Consider the following 16,099-nt stretch of genomic DNA (forward strand, 5'->3'; position numbering starts at 1 on the left):
CTTGAAAACAATTGCAGCACACTTCACAAAATTCCCTGAAAACTTCAAAATAAAATCTGTATGGTCTTGCTCTGGTTCCCAGTTTCCTTTTAAATTAATGGCAACATTATGATCACAGAAGTTCTGAATGTGCCCTTAAGTAAAATGAAAAAAATGATTCTCTTATACAAAAGATTTATAAACTAAGTTAAGTTTTTAAAATTTTAAAATTGATATAATTAACTTCAATTAATTTCAGATTTAAAAGACTCTACAGTTTGTAACAATACAGCTATCTTTAAAAAAAATTTGTAATGCCACATTTTTTTTTTTAATTTAAGACAAGTGAATCATAAATATATTGAGTTTTGGGAAAGACTGGAGGAAAGTGGTGTTGGGATTTTGACAAGAAAATATAAGGCTCCCTAAGGCTGTGTGTGTGTGTGTGTGTGTGTGTGTGTGTGTGTGTGTGTGTGTATTTCTCAAAATTATTTATAATTTAATGATATGGGTTAAAATAGCTAAATAAACATCTGCATTACCTCAAACATATTATTAATACACATCATACTTTGGCTAGCATTCATGTATTTTTTTCAAACAAGAGTTCTAATAGCATGATGAAAATAGAAATAACTGGGTGAAATTATCAGTATTATATAACTGATGCCTATTCCTTTGGAGATTGTTTAAAAAAAATCTATTCAGACAATGTAAAGATAGTTTACATAAATTATATGATTTATATTAAAACATCCAATGAAAAGTATGCTGAATTTATGGAGGAAGCCACATAGCATCTTCTCCATTCTATAGAAACTATGCGGTAGGACAAAGCAGAATCCTGAAAATGGCATTGCAGGGATTGATCCTTGGTAAGCAAATGACCCTTTACATTCAAATCCATAAATATATGAACACAAATCACTTTCAAAGATGAATATACTTCAATGAGATCACAAGAAGTACAGGCATGAGATTATCCAGTTTCTTCCTTTTGGGGGATAGTGGGGTGGGGTACCCAATGCAGTATTTCTATATAGCTTAGGTCTTATAAATTTTAACAGATATGAAACTGAAGGGATGTCTTATTATAATACTAATATTTTCAAATTAATATTTGAAAATGGGAAGTTTCATATATTAACCATCTTTATTACTAATTAGACATCCAAACTTTTGAAGGATTTTCCTATAGCCTTAAATAATTAAAATGCAAAACATAATAATTTCAACTTGGGAACAAGAAATCTTCTCAAAGAACAAAGTAAAACAACAAAAATAATCCCCCCCCAAAAAAAAAAAACTTTGCTACCAATCAGGAGAGAGTTTTGAATGCTACCTACACCACTGACTGATCCACTTTTTTTTTTTAAATCTACAGAATTTTTAATGGATAAATAAAGGTGCCATATAAATTCCTAACAGAAATATACACCATAAAAAAATTCTCCCTAATTTTTAAATGCAAAAAAGAAATGACAGAACTCTCTAAACTACATATTCATCAGATTGCATTTAACTATAGCTCACATATCATAGTAATAAAAGATAGAAGGATTAGGTAACTTACCTAACATGTAATTAAGGAATAAAAAAAAAAGAAAACTACCATCACACTTTTCATTATGTGCAGATGTCATATGTTAAAATTCATAAAATGGTTGGTTCTTAAAAATATGTAAAACAAAATTACATGATCCAAAATGTCTTTTTAAGTAAATATTCTTATTGAACATTTCAATATGTTTTCTGTACCATCTGCTTTAACAAAGATGGTCCTGAAGCCATTTTCAATTCCACACCCTTAACATTTTAACATTTTTGAAACAAAGAAATATTCAAAGCAATAAATGTTTTTAGTTTAGTTCTAATCTGTCAAGTGGTGTCTGTTAAATGTCAGACACCATTATGATTCTCATTAGAGATTCTGCAATAGCACACACGGTATCACTGTACCAATCAGCTGTGAAATAAACCCACCTAATTTATACACAACTCACATGAAACAGATTTTATATAAGAAATGAGAAAGCTTTAATACTAAAATTTGTAGAAACAAGAAAGTATATTGATTAAACTGTTCTACGCAGACGAAAATTTCCCATATTACTCATCTAGTATTATGTTTTATATAAATAACATAGAAACATTTTTACTAATGTACAGGAGATAGAAACACTCAGATATATATAGGAAAAGGGAGTCTTGTCTCCATTTTACATGTGTGCCTGATAAAAGCTCTAGAAAAACAACAAAAAAAGAAATTCTCCTAAAACTGCTTTATCAATTTCAAGGCTGACTAAATGTACTATCACTAGTTGTAAATGGCAACTTAATACTTTAAAGAACAGAAGCACCCCACCTCTAATCCTGGTACTCATTAAGAATTCTCCACATGTCTGGCAAAAAAAATAATCCTCATATAAAGATAAAAGAATTTAACACACCTGCTTGGATCTTCTGCTGATCATCTGGTCTCATCAGACTCCAGCTTTCCGTGTGACGAACAGCATAAAAAGACTGAACCAGGAAGAGCCACAGCTTATCACGCAGAGCCTGGATCTTGCACGTAAAACCCTGTGTTCAAGCAACAAATCAGCGGCTGGGGAGAGCCACATTGTCATAGCAACCAGTCATTATTCCTTTCAGAATCTACTTACTCCTTAAGCTACATGAATGATGTCATCACATAGATTTTTAAGATTGTAGACTCCACGTTCCTAATGACAGCTTACTGGCCAGCACCCGATTCTCAGATGCTCTATTAAGCCAGATCTCTTCTGTCAAAGCTGAAACATTGCTTTAAATCACCAGTGACCTCTATAGGAGTATCTTCTATGGAGCTTTTATAACAGGCTAAGTCACTACAAGGTCAAATACTCAAGGGAACAGCATTAGATTTGATTAAAATTTTATCACTCTTGCTGAACAAAATACTACTAGCCTGCAATAACTTAATAGTTAACATTGGTTAACATATGCACATAAAGCATCAGTAGCATTTTAATTTTTATATTTTATTCAAATCATTACAGAACCCAAGTTTTAAAACCAAGTATCAATATCAAAGAGAAAAAAAATTACAAAAATAAAAATCTGCAAGGATATTTTGAAGAAATTTTATACACTGAAAATTCAGTTTGAAAAAAAAAATCACTGTTATTGGGATATTATTTAACCAGTGTTAATCTTAAAAATATTCTGGAGTTAAGTAAATGTTATATTGTTATTAGAACATTTGTATCAATACCATTTCCTTTGTACTTTCAGCATTCAGCAGAGTATCCACAGCCATTAGAAGTAAACAGCTATTCTCAGTGGTGATGTTCTTCTCAATTGCTTTAAGAACTTTGTCCAAGAGATCTGCTGTGCTACTCATTGCTTGTGACTATGGGGAAAAAAGCATACAAACATTCACATAACAGAGAAATTTGCAATGGGATAGATTTCCCCACAATTCATAAGTTAAGTTTAAGCTCAAAAGATTGATGTAAGAGTAGAAGACTCACTCTAATATTGGTGATGTGAAGTAATCCAAAAGTTAAATCATTCATTCCTTTTTTCCATTTCCCCCATAAACTCACCAAAAAGTTATAAAAATCCCATTAACACTATCTAATTATTAAAAAGTATCTAGAAGGTCTTCTGTTTTACAGGGAAATTTTTATAATTTTAGAAATGCCTTTCTCTTGGACCTCTAGTGAAGCCAGATGGATAAATAGCCCTATGAAGATTTGAAATAGTCAGTTAATTTTGCTGGGAAAACAATTCCATTATCAGTCAAAAACGGCCATCAGCACCAAATTGTGTCCATGTTGTTTCAGAGCATGTTTGAATGGTAATCTATGAGTCCCATCAACTAGAAAAACACAGTAGGATGATTTAGCATTGGGTCATGTTGAGACACTCAAGGTAGGCTTTTCTCTGAACAAATCATCACCACAGAGTTTGACAAAGGATAATTAAACATTTAATGCATTAAAAGACAATATCCTAGGAACTATTTAGTATACAGAATATAAATAAAGCATGATTTATACCTTGTCAAACTTATAATCTTGAAGGGGGGATGAGGTAAGTACACTACTGTATAAGGCATGATGACAAATAGCTTAAGAGAAATACAAAATAATACGTGGCTTCAAAGGCAAGACTATACCCATGTGGGGAAAAACAATAAAGAAGGGAGCATTTGAAGTTGGTAACATTAAATTTATTAAAATTATGTTATTTTATTTTATATTTAAATAAATCTAACTTTTAAAATTTTAAATAAATAATGCAATCAGCAAAAAAAGGGGAATACTGAAAAATAGGTAAGTCAAGACAGTACCTGTAAAAGAAGAGCAAAGTTGTCACTCTGTATTGTCTGGGAGAAGTTGGCCACAATAAATGCTATGCACTCTTCCTGAAGCCTAGACGCCATGGTCAGTGCTGCTTCAGTCCACTTCACTCTGGGAAGGCTGACGATTAGTCTGTCACTTTCCATCAGAAGGAAGGCAGCGTTTTTGTCATTCTTTGGGGGGAAAAAGGAGTTATAGGAAATGATTTTTCTAGTGTTTTGAATGCTTCTGATTTCACAGTCAATAAGCAAGTCAAGCATGTATTAAGTGCCTATGTACCAAATACTGTGCCAAGTTCTAGAAATATTAAAAAACAAAAAAAAGTATCAGATCTCAGAAAATTTAGATTCTGACAGAGATAATCTGCCAGTGGCCACATACAAACAAGACATAGGATAAACTAATGACAGTCCATGAAAGGAACACATTAACATCAAGTGGGATGAGGAAAGCCTCCCTATAGGGAATGAGAATTTAGCTGAGATGAAGTCAGGAAGGCCAGGAGATGAAGAAGAAAAGATCAAGTCAAGTGTCTTGGATGAAGAACAGCAAGACCAGTATCTCAGAATACATGAAAGGGATCAAGGTCATATATAAATATAAACAGTTAAAAAAAAGCATAAGAAAACTGTGAAGGTGAAAAGGGACTAGGTGATGATGGCTTTGAAAATCAGAGAACTATACACGTGGATAATTGAGCTAATAGAGAGCTACTGGAATTTAATGAATGGGGGAGGGAGGGCATCACATGGTAAGGCCTGTTCTTTAATCTGACCAATTTGGCAGCTGAGTGGAAGACGGATAGGAATGAGAAGCAAGGAGGAGGCAAGGAGACCAACTAGAAAGCTACAACAATACATTAGCTCTGAGGTGAATAAGGCCTGTATCAAAATGGTGGCAACATCAAGAGAGAGAAGGTGCTATGTACAAGAGAGCTTATGGAAGTGAGACAGAAGGTACTTGGGAACTATTTGAATAATGGGGTAGGGAAGAGAGATGTGAGTAAGACTAACCCCTAGATTGCAAACCTGGGTCACTGGGAAGACAGCAGGATCCTTGATAGTAAAGTTAGGAAGAGGGGAAGACTGGGGTCAAAGACAAAGAATTCAGTTTTGGACAGGTGGAACTTTGAAGCAGCCATGGGATACCAGCTGAAGAATTCCAAAAGGAAAATGGTGAAGCTAAATAAAAGTGATTATCATCTGTACAGAGACAATTATAACCCATGACTTCATGACAACTTATGAACTCTCATTGTAACAGTTAATGAGATCACCAAGTAAAATATTATATATAGAGAAAAGAAAATCAAGGACAGAGCTTTTGGGGACTTGCACAGTGAACCAGTCTTAAAGGTAGAGACAGTGGTCAGACAGGAGAACCAAGAGAGCCTAGAGCCATAGAAACTTAGAAAGAAGATAGGGTCAAAGAAAAGACTGATAGTGCCAAAGAATGCAAAAAGGTCAAAAAAGGTATGAGGACTGAGAAAAGGCCTTTGGACTTGGCCAGTAAGAGATTACAGGTAATTCAACAGAGAGCAGTTTCAGTTGAATGGTAAGGTCAGAAACCAAGGAGAAAGTGAGAAGAAAGGAAGTAGAGGAACTGAATGTAAATGGGTCTTTCAGGTAGTTTAGCCACAAAAGAGAAGAGAAATATAAAACAGTAGATTGTAAGAATGGAGGGATTAAATGAAAATGCAACACTGACAACTAAATAAATGATGAAGCCCACCCTTCACCAATTTTCTATACATTAAATTTGGTTTTCTATATCGTAAATTTGGTCTGATTTTAGTAACTATTTTCTTCCTACCCTCACCTTCCACAATTTATTGCTTGTGTGTTTGTGTGATAAACATGTCTATATATTTACATATATATGTTCAAGTGAGGATATATTCTATTTCTTTATTTAAATTACTTAATATCTACTAAACAGCACAAGGGCAAGCACAGAACCACTTCATTAGGCCACCTGCCATGCTAGCACTGTTTAGTCATTTAACCAGGTTTGAAATCAGAATGAACTTCTTATTGTTCAACCCATATCTCTCAATCTTCTCCACAATGGTGGTAGGTAATGCTTTATCAAAAGCTACTCTAAATCTATAGGTCATCTAAAGTGCATTCTACTTGTCAATTAGTATATTTATCTCATAAAAACATAAATGAGGCTTATCTGGCATGATTTATTCTTAATGAAGCCATATTGGCTTTTTGTAAACCACCCTTTCATGATGTTAACTAACCATGACTTTAATGATCTATTCCAGAATAAAGCTAAAGTCATGTCCACTAGTCTCATTTTGCAAATTCAGTTCTTTCCCCTTTTTTGAAAAATGGGATTTTTTTTGGTCCTTATCTTGAGGCACTGTTTTCATTTTTTCATAATTTTTCAAATATCTCTAACAATTGTTTAGCAATGACAATTACTAGTCCTTTTAAGACCTGAAAATATAGTTCATTTGGGCCAAAGATCCTGAATTCATGAAAGGTACCCAGATACTTTTAAGTACCAGCAACCATTTTTGCTTTGTCATTTCTAGTTAAAAATCATGTTCCTTTGCAGAAAAATACAAAAAAATAAAAGCCAAGTAGCTTTTCCAGCTATTTTTCCAAAGCAAGCTCCTATCCCTTATAAGACCCCCCCCTTTTAAAATAGCTAAAATTAAAATAAAACCACAAGAACAAAACAACCTAAAATCAAAACCCCAAACTTTCTACTACTCTTACCTTTCTGTGCCAACCTCAGAGCATAACTGGTTATTTCTATGGGACTGAGTCATACTATTCTATGTCTCTTTTTTGTTACTGGCATACACACGAATCTCCTTCCTTCCCCCCTCCCCCCCAAAAAAAATCTAAGCTGGTTGGTGAATCTTCATCAGTACTTTTGAACAAATCCCATTTTTCCTCCTCATGGGAATTATTTCCCTGTTTTCAAAATTTCATCTTAAGCATCTCCCAGGACTCCTGAATTAACTTCCCCGAAGACCACCTACCTTCTGAAGCCTTGAAAATGAAAGTTTTCAAAATTTAGGACATATGTCAAATCATGTCTAGGAAGAAATCCCTTGAGACTCTCAAGTGAAACTGACAGATTTATGAGTTAAGTTTAGTTAAAACAGCAGCAACAAAATCAACCCTATTACTAAGGAGGGAAAATTACATCTCACTGTGAAGAAAAAACAAAACAAACCTCTTTAGTAAGAGTGACAGTTAAGTTTTACAAGAAAAAAGTCTGTGAGAAAATATAATGTGAGAAATTAAAAAGTTCCTCTTTTCTCCTTCCCCCTCTCAAATAAAAGATTGTTCAACTAGTCTTTCACAGAGAAGGGTGACCTCCGATTTGACTCAGCTAAAGGAAAGAGCTTCAACTAATGCTAATCATAGGAACTTTGTTGTCCATGATAAAGGAAAAGGCCTGGGTGGGAAGGGGGTAGAAGGAGAGAAAACTATCTAAATGAGATTTGATCCTTGGAGCAATGAACCCTAATTCCTGAGACCTCAGAAACAAACAAAGCAAGCAAAAGGATTTTTATGATGCCAGGGATGCCCAAGACACAAACCTGAAAGAGAATAACTAACACATCTATAATCAAAACCCTAAAGAAAAAAAAATCAGTTTGCCTAAAGGAACAATTAGAATTCCCCAAGGAAATGATACAAGAGTTTTGACGTTACAAGGGTTTAAGTTTGACGATACAAGAGTTTAAGATGATATAAAATAAATGAGAAGCATAGAAAAAGAACCTGAAAAAAGGATCAACAGTTTAAGAAAATAATTTATTAACATACTTTCTAAAAACTAAAATGGACCAAGTGCAAATTAATGACTCCAGGAATCAAGAATTCTTAATGTAAAGTCAAAAGAATGAGAGAACAGAGAAAATGTAAAATATCTCATATCAAAAGCAACTAATTTAAAAAAATACATCAAGGAGAAATAATTTTAAAAAACCACAATTACTTGGAATTCATGATCCCCCCCAAAAAAGAACCTAGTTGTCATATTTCAAAAAAAATCACTAAATTTCCCAGATATAACAAGAAGACAACATAAAAGCAGAACCTCCAATCATCTCATGAAAGAAACCTCAAAATGAAAACTCATTACCAAAATCCACAGCTTCCAGACAAAAGAAAAAATTCAAGTGACCAGAAATAATCGAAAAGCTGAAGAAATTATCAGGATTATACAAGATTTAGCACGTATAAATGTAAAGAGATGGTGAATATAGAATGAAATACTTCAGAAGACAAAGGTCTACATCAAGAATAAATTACCCAGCAGAACTAAAAATCATCTGACAAGAAAAAAATGAATCTTCAATGAAATAGAGGGTATTATTGATTTTTAAAATGCAACTTTTGAAAGTTGTAGATTTTAAAGCACTATATAAATGCTAGCTATTATTATTAGAAAAAATATATATGTATATGAGGTTAAAAGAAAGAAAATATATATGTATATGAAGTTAAAAGAAAGAAACTTTGAAATACAGAGAGTTTGCCACTTCCAGCTGCCATCTCACAGACAGTCTCCTAAGGTGAGAAGATAGGGTGGTACTCTCTATCCTGGCTATCACCCAGTCAAAATCCTGGTAGTTATGTTCAACAGACTCCTAGGACTCTACCCTATCTTCTTCAATGAATTCCTTATCTGGCTCACAATTTTTCTCTGATCCTCAACTCTTGCTCTCATAACAGAGAAGACTTCACTATACATATTCATTATCCCTCAAATACTCTCAACTACTGGGTTCCTCAATCTACTCACCTCCTCCCAGCTACTTCTCCATCCCATGTCAGTCACACATGATCTTGATCTTGCCATCACCCACAAATATACTATCTTCATGTTCAAGCATTGTGAAATCCCTATATCTGACCATAATCTACTGGCTTTTGAGCTAGTTTTCTCTGCCTTCCCTATTCTACCTACAATGTGATCTCCAATCCACTGATCCCTCAAATTCTCTCCCAGGCCATCTTCCCTGAATTAGTCATTTTGCCCCCTTCACTGTGTCATAATGAACCAATTCAACTCCACACTCTCCTCTTTTCTTCTTCAACTCCCATATCAAATTACTGATTATCTTCAATTTCTCCCTTTCTACTGGCTTATTTCTACTGCCTACATACTCATGCCTTTCTCTCTCTCCTAGAAAAAAAAAAAATCCTTCATTCTTCTGTCCCTGATAGCTATTGTTCTATGTCTTTTTCTGCTTTGTGTAGTTAAACTCCTCAAAAAGACTGTCTTTAATAGATGTTGCAAATGTTCTCTCCTGTTACCCTACTTAATCCCTGACAAAAACTGATCGTTTTAAGATATGAAATCTCACAAAAAATGTAAAAGATTAGAACTATTATGCAAATCCACTTTGGTCACAATTCAATAAAAATTACATTATTTAATGGAGGGGTCAATTTTAAAAAGTACTAAAAATCAAGTGGAGGAAAAAAAAAACTTTAATCCTAAAGAACTGATGGATCAAATAACAAATCACAGAAACAGTAGATAATTTCATTAAAGATAATGACAATAATGAAACAATGTATCAAAATTTGGAGGCTGCAGCCAAAGTAGTCCCAGAAAGAGAATTTATATCTCTAAATATTTTTATTAACAAAAAAGAGAAAGAACAATTCAATGAGTTGGGAATGCAATGGAAAAATAGTAGGAAATCAACTAATTAAAAAAATCCCCTTAAATATCAAAGAAGAAATCCTTAAAAAAAAAAGAGACAATTCCATAATTAGATTTTTTTTTTAAAAAGGAGAGGACCAAATCATCATTATTAAAAATAAAAAAGAATTTATGACAATGGAAGAATAAAGGACATATCATAAACTATTTTGCCCAATTACATACTGATAAAACTGACATTTTAAATGAAATAAATATATTTTCACAAAAACACAAAATATCCAAATCAACAGAAAAAGAATAGAAAATTTAGACAATTTAAATTCAGAAGAAACTGAACAAACCATAAACATTTCTTCTCTATACTCTTTTTTCCCTGTTTATTTTAACTTATTTCATTTAACTTATTAACTTATTCTTCCCCCCCTTTTAACCTTTTATATATATATGTATATATTCTCTAATAATAATACAAGCCACCATTTATATAGTGCTTTAAAAAAATCTACAAAGTGCTCTACATATATTATCTTTTTAAACTTTCTTTCCTGTTGTTGGGTTGGGTTTTTCTTTTTGTCTATGTTTTCTTTTACAATATGACTATTATGGAAATGTTTTACATGACTACATATGTATGACCTGTGTGGAACTGCTTGTCTTCTCAATGAGGGAAGGTAGGGAAGGAGGAAGAAAGAAAATTTGCAACTCAAAAGTTTGTTTGTTTTTTTTTAATAGCTTTTTATTTACAAGATATATGCATGGGTAATTTTTCAGCATTGACTCTTGCAAAACCTTCTGTTCCAACTTTCCCCCTCCTTCCCACCTTCCCCTCCCCCAGATGGCTGGTAGACTAATACATATTAAATATGTTAAAGTATATGTTAAATACAATATATGTATATATATCCATACAGTTATTTTGCTGCACAAGAAGAATCAATGTCTGACTTTGAAATAAGGTAAAATTAATCTGAGAAGGAAATCAAAAATGCAAACGGACAAAAACAGAGAATTTGGAAATGCTATATAGTAGTTCACACTCATTTCCCAGAGTTCTTTTGCTGGGTAGCTGGTTCTAGTCATTATTGAACAAATGGAACTGATTTGGTTCATCTCACTGTTGAAGAGGGCCACGTCCATCAGAATTGATCTTCATGTAGTACTGTTGTTGAAGTATATAATGATCTCCTGGCCCTGCTCATTTCACTCAGCATCAGTTCATATAAGTCTCTCCAGGCCTTTCTGAAATCATCCTGCCAGTCATTTCTTACAGAACAATAATATTCCATAACATTCATATGCCACAATTTCTTCAGCCATTCTCCAGTTGATAGGTATCTACTCAGCTGCCAGTTTCTGGTCACTACAAAGAGGGCTGTCACAAACATTTTTGCACATACAGGTCCCTTTCCCTTCTTTAAAATCTTTTTGGGGTATAAGCCCAGTAGTAACACTGCTGGATCAAAGGGTATGCACAGTTTGATAATTTTTTGAGCATAGTTCCATATTGGTCTCCAGAATGTATTCACAATTCCAACAACAATGTATCAGTATCCCTGTTTTCCCACATCCCCTCCAACATTCCGCATTATCTTTTCCTGTCATTCTAGCCAATCAGCCAAAATTTAACAAAGGGCAGAGTGAGGCAATTCTTCAAGTCAGAGATCCTTTATTAGCAGAAATTCATGACTTTTTCTTTTTTTGCTATGGACTTTTCTGGCAGGCACTTTTAAGAAGCCTATAGACCCCTTTTCAGAATAATGTTTTTAAATGCATACAATACATGACATTATGAAACCAATTATATAACAATAAATACCTAATTTTTTTAAGTTCACAAAGCCCAGGTTAAAAATCCAGGTTTTAAAGGAGGTAATTAAAAAAAAAAAAAAAAAAAAAAAAAAAAAAAAAAAAAAGGAACATTTCAGGTGCTAGTGCTGGCATTAGAAAATATTCAAAGGATATGTAGAACTATAAAGTTCAATATTCTGAAATGAAAAGGAGATGAATCCTTTTAGAGAGGTGGTGGTAGTGACTAATACATTATTAAGTTAGGGGGGACACAATCTCTAAAAACAGAAATATAAGCTGAAAAAAGTACTTCAAAAGCAGCAATTATTTACACGTTAGCCAGTGATAAAACTATCTCTATTCTCTGGGCAAAGAGGAAACATTATATCAGGCAGGCAGGCCAGAATTAAGGATAGGCAGAAAATCTGGAGCTAAATGATTGGAAAACTTCTTATTGGGGGCTAGGGAGGAAGGAGACTGTCTTTTTATTGAGATGTGAGTTTATTTTACAAATACTGAAAACCTTATGTCGATTTGGAAAAGCTAAAATTATTGTGCTAGAAAACAGCCTATTGGTTTCAGAAAAATACTGTGCCTTTATTTAGCAATGGCAAAGTGTTGGTTAATTTAGAGTGAGATTATTTCATACTTCTGACTCTGTGAGGGAATAAATGCTGACTTGTTCAATAAACAGTGAGGAAGGGAGGAAGATCAGGGAACCTTCATGAAATTCTAATAGGGAAAGATTTTTTTGGCAGAAAAGGAAGAAATACTTGAATTTGAAATTAAATTGACTGTGCTATTTGGTGATGAGATTATCAATGGTAAACTAAAACAATTATTATCTGGACTATCACTCATAAGGAAAAGAAATCCCACCCATGAAAAATAGCGTATCTGATCATTCTTTGTGGTAGATTTCTAAACATATTCAGATTGGTGGACCCAGAATAATTAATCCTCATAATTTGAAAACTTATAAAAAAGAATGCAATATTTATGGAGAATTTTTTTTGGTGGGGGCAATTAACAATTGTTAGGTTTAGCTTTCATTTACAGGTCTGAAAAATAATTGTGCCATTTGTGAATTAGAATGAATACTAGACATAATCTGAATACCTGAAAAGGACTGCATCTATATCCTCTTTCTGGAATAGGGTGTGCAAAAAAAAAAAAAAAAAAAAAAGGACTTTCATAGAGCATAGATTCTCAACCTTTGTCATGGTCTCCCTTAGAAAGTCTGGAAAAGTCTTAAAAGACTCCTTTCTCAGAAAAATTCACTTAAATTTATATAATATATAGGATTTCAGAGGAGTAGTTCTCAAAAAACATTTTTTTAAGTTCTGAGAAGAAGGATTCTGGGAGATGACAGAGGTCAGAAAATATCATCTCAGAGTGAACACAGAGCAGCAGAAATAAACAGGAAATGGGATAAAGCAACTGTCCTCTTAAGACAACTTGAGAAGAATTCAGGAAAAACTTGATTTCCAGGGGTGGTAGTTTGGCCCATGTGAAGTGCAAATACTTCTAAGCCTATTTTTCAGAAACAACAAAAAAGCAGCCTGGGGGTGGCTGGGTTGGGAGGTAGCCTCAGACTCAGGAACTCTGCTCTCACTGATAATGTATGTGTATGGGGTCAGACAGTTGAGGAGAAGATGGAAGGACTTTCTCCTGTCAAGAGACATCAAACACAATTGTGCTAACCTGATATGGTCCTGGGCTTCAGATTTGGGGGAGAAGGAATTAGCATATGTCTACTAAGTGCAGTAGCAGAGGCATGGGGACCCTGTAAGGCTGTGGGCATTTGCAGGAGAGCAGAGTGGCTGGTTTCAGTTCCAGGACAGAGTGGAACAAGCACCCTAAGACAGGACTCAGAAATTAACAGTAAGAAGGACCTGAAACTTCAGGCATCAAACCTCAGGAGAATATTTTCACTTGTCAGCTCTTTCTCTGAAGGCATGATAGTAGCTGCTAAAATTAAAATCAAAATGAATAAACAAAGGAGAAAGACAGAAAAAGTCTGGGTTCATATTCAGAGAAAGATCTTGGAACTAAAAAAGCCACTCCTTTTTGAATGAGAAACATCAAATGGTTCCAACCACAAAAAGAGTTCTTGGAAGAGCTTAAAAAAAGACTTTAAAAATCAGAGAGATCAAGGAAAAAATTAAAAAAAAAATTAAGAGCAATCCAAGAAAATCATGAAACAAAGTAAACCAAATGGAAACAGAGCATCAAAAAATTAAGGAAGAAAATAATTCCTTAAAAACTAGAATTGGGCAAAAGAAAGATGATGTTATAAGACATCAAGAAATAATAAAAAAAATCAAAACATCTCATTAGAAAACAAATGATCTGAAGAACAGATCAAGGAGAGACAATACAAGAATAGTCAGACTATCTGAAAGTTATGATCAAAAAATAATCTTGATACAATATTACAAGAAATTATCAAGGAAAATTGCCCTGAAGTTCTAAAATAAGAAGGTGAAACAGAAACAAAAAAAATCCAGCAATCATCACCTGAAAGAGTTTTCAGTAGGAAAACTAAAGAGGAAAATAATCAAGTTTCAAAGCTCACAGGTTAAGGAAAAAATACTGCAAGCAACATTAAAAAAACCCCAAAACCTGCAATTTAAATATTGTGGAGCTATAATAAGGATTATACAAGATCTAGCTGCTACTATGCCAAACGACCACAGGTTTTGAAATACTGCATTTCAAAAGATATTTCATAAACCTGGGATTATAACCAAGGCTAACTTACCTAGTAAAGTTAAGTATATTTAATGAACTCAAAAGACTCAGGTATTTATGACAAAAATAGCAGAACTTAAGGAAAATTTTAATATAAAAGATCCAGGAGAAAGAGAAAGAGAAGTTAAAAATTAAAGGCAAATTATATAAGGGACTAAATAAGGTAAAATTATTTTTATATTTAAAAATGCCGCCAGTATTCTTATGATTGTTTTAATTATTTGAAGTTGGAAAATAGTTGGAAAAAAAGACAGGCTGAGCTATGCATGAAGGGGTAATTCTAAAAATATGAAACTATGTATGGAGAGATAAAAAGGAGTAATTATTTCATACAAATGAGGCATGAAAGAATGAACTGATACAGAAGAAGCAAGGCAAGGAGAGTGGGCAGTACTGGAAACTTACTCATCAGAAATGGATTAAAGAGCGAACAAAATATATGTAGACATATATGTATATATGTAGGTGTTTATATATGTATATATACATATATATATATATAAAGAGGTGTAGCTATGTATATGCATAATATGTATGTATATAAGTCATCAAAATTTAGAAAAAAGTAAGAGGGCAAAGGAATGGTGTGGAGAGAGAAGATAAGGAAGGGACTTTTAGAGGTTTGGGTAGGTTAAGAAATAAGAGGGCAAGATAATGCTTAGAAGTAAATTAGAAGAGTGGGAGAGGGTAAATAAGGTGAGAATAATAGTGAGAAAAAATAGGAAAAAGGAAAATACGTAATAAATAATTATATTTGTTTGTGCGAATGTGAATGGATGAATTTACCCATAAAATAGAAAGAGAGCAGATTAAATATCTGAATTTAACAATATGCTACTTTCCAATAAACTGGGAAAACATTTTTACAACCAAAATATCTGATAAAGGTCTTACTTCTAAAATATATAATTAACTCAAATTTATAATAGTCCAAGCCATTCTCCAATTGATAAATGGTCAAAGGATATGAACAGACAATTTTCAGATGAAGAAATTGAAACTATTTGTAGCCACATGAAAAGGTGCTCCAAGTCACTATTGAGAAATACAAATTAAGACAACTCTGAGATACCATTACACACTTATCAGATTGGCTAAGATGACAGGAAAAGATAATGACGAATGCTAGAGAGGATGTGGGAAAACTGGAACACTGATACATTGTTGGTGGACCTGCGAATAAATCCAACCATTCTGGAGAGCAATTTGGAACTATGCTTAAAAAGTTATCAAAATGTGCTACCCTTTGACCCAGTAGTGTTATTACTGGGCTTATATACCAAAGGGATCTTAAAGGAGGCAAAGGGACTTGTATGTGCAAAAATGTTTGTGGCAGCCCTTTTTGTAGTGGCAAGAAACTGAAAACTAAATGAAAGCCCATCAGTTGGAGAATGGCTGAATAAATTATAGTACATGAATGTTATGGAATACTATTGTTCTGTAAGAAAGGAACAGCAGAATGATTTCAGAGAGGCTTGAAGATACCTACATGAACTGATGCTGAGTGAAATGAGCATAACCAGGAGATCATTATACATGACAACAAGATTATATGATGATCAATTCTGATGGACGTGGCT

General features: G+C 33.4%; 1 protein-coding gene across 1 annotated transcript in view; it reads right to left on the reverse strand.

The window, feature by feature from the left end:
• The window catches only part of BTBD8 (BTB domain containing 8), a 112,172-nt gene that overhangs the window by 17,674 nt on the left and 78,399 nt on the right, over positions 1-16,099 (reverse strand). Inside the window, 3 exon segments of the mRNA XM_023501621.2 lie at positions 2,430-2,559; positions 3,233-3,370; positions 4,316-4,498. Coding sequence (XP_023357389.2) covers positions 2,430-2,559; positions 3,233-3,370; positions 4,316-4,498 — 451 coding nt within the window.

This window comes from Sarcophilus harrisii, chromosome 4 (assembly GCF_902635505.1).
Source record: "Sarcophilus harrisii chromosome 4, mSarHar1.11, whole genome shotgun sequence".
Taxonomy (NCBI): Eukaryota; Metazoa; Chordata; class Mammalia; order Dasyuromorphia; family Dasyuridae; genus Sarcophilus; species Sarcophilus harrisii.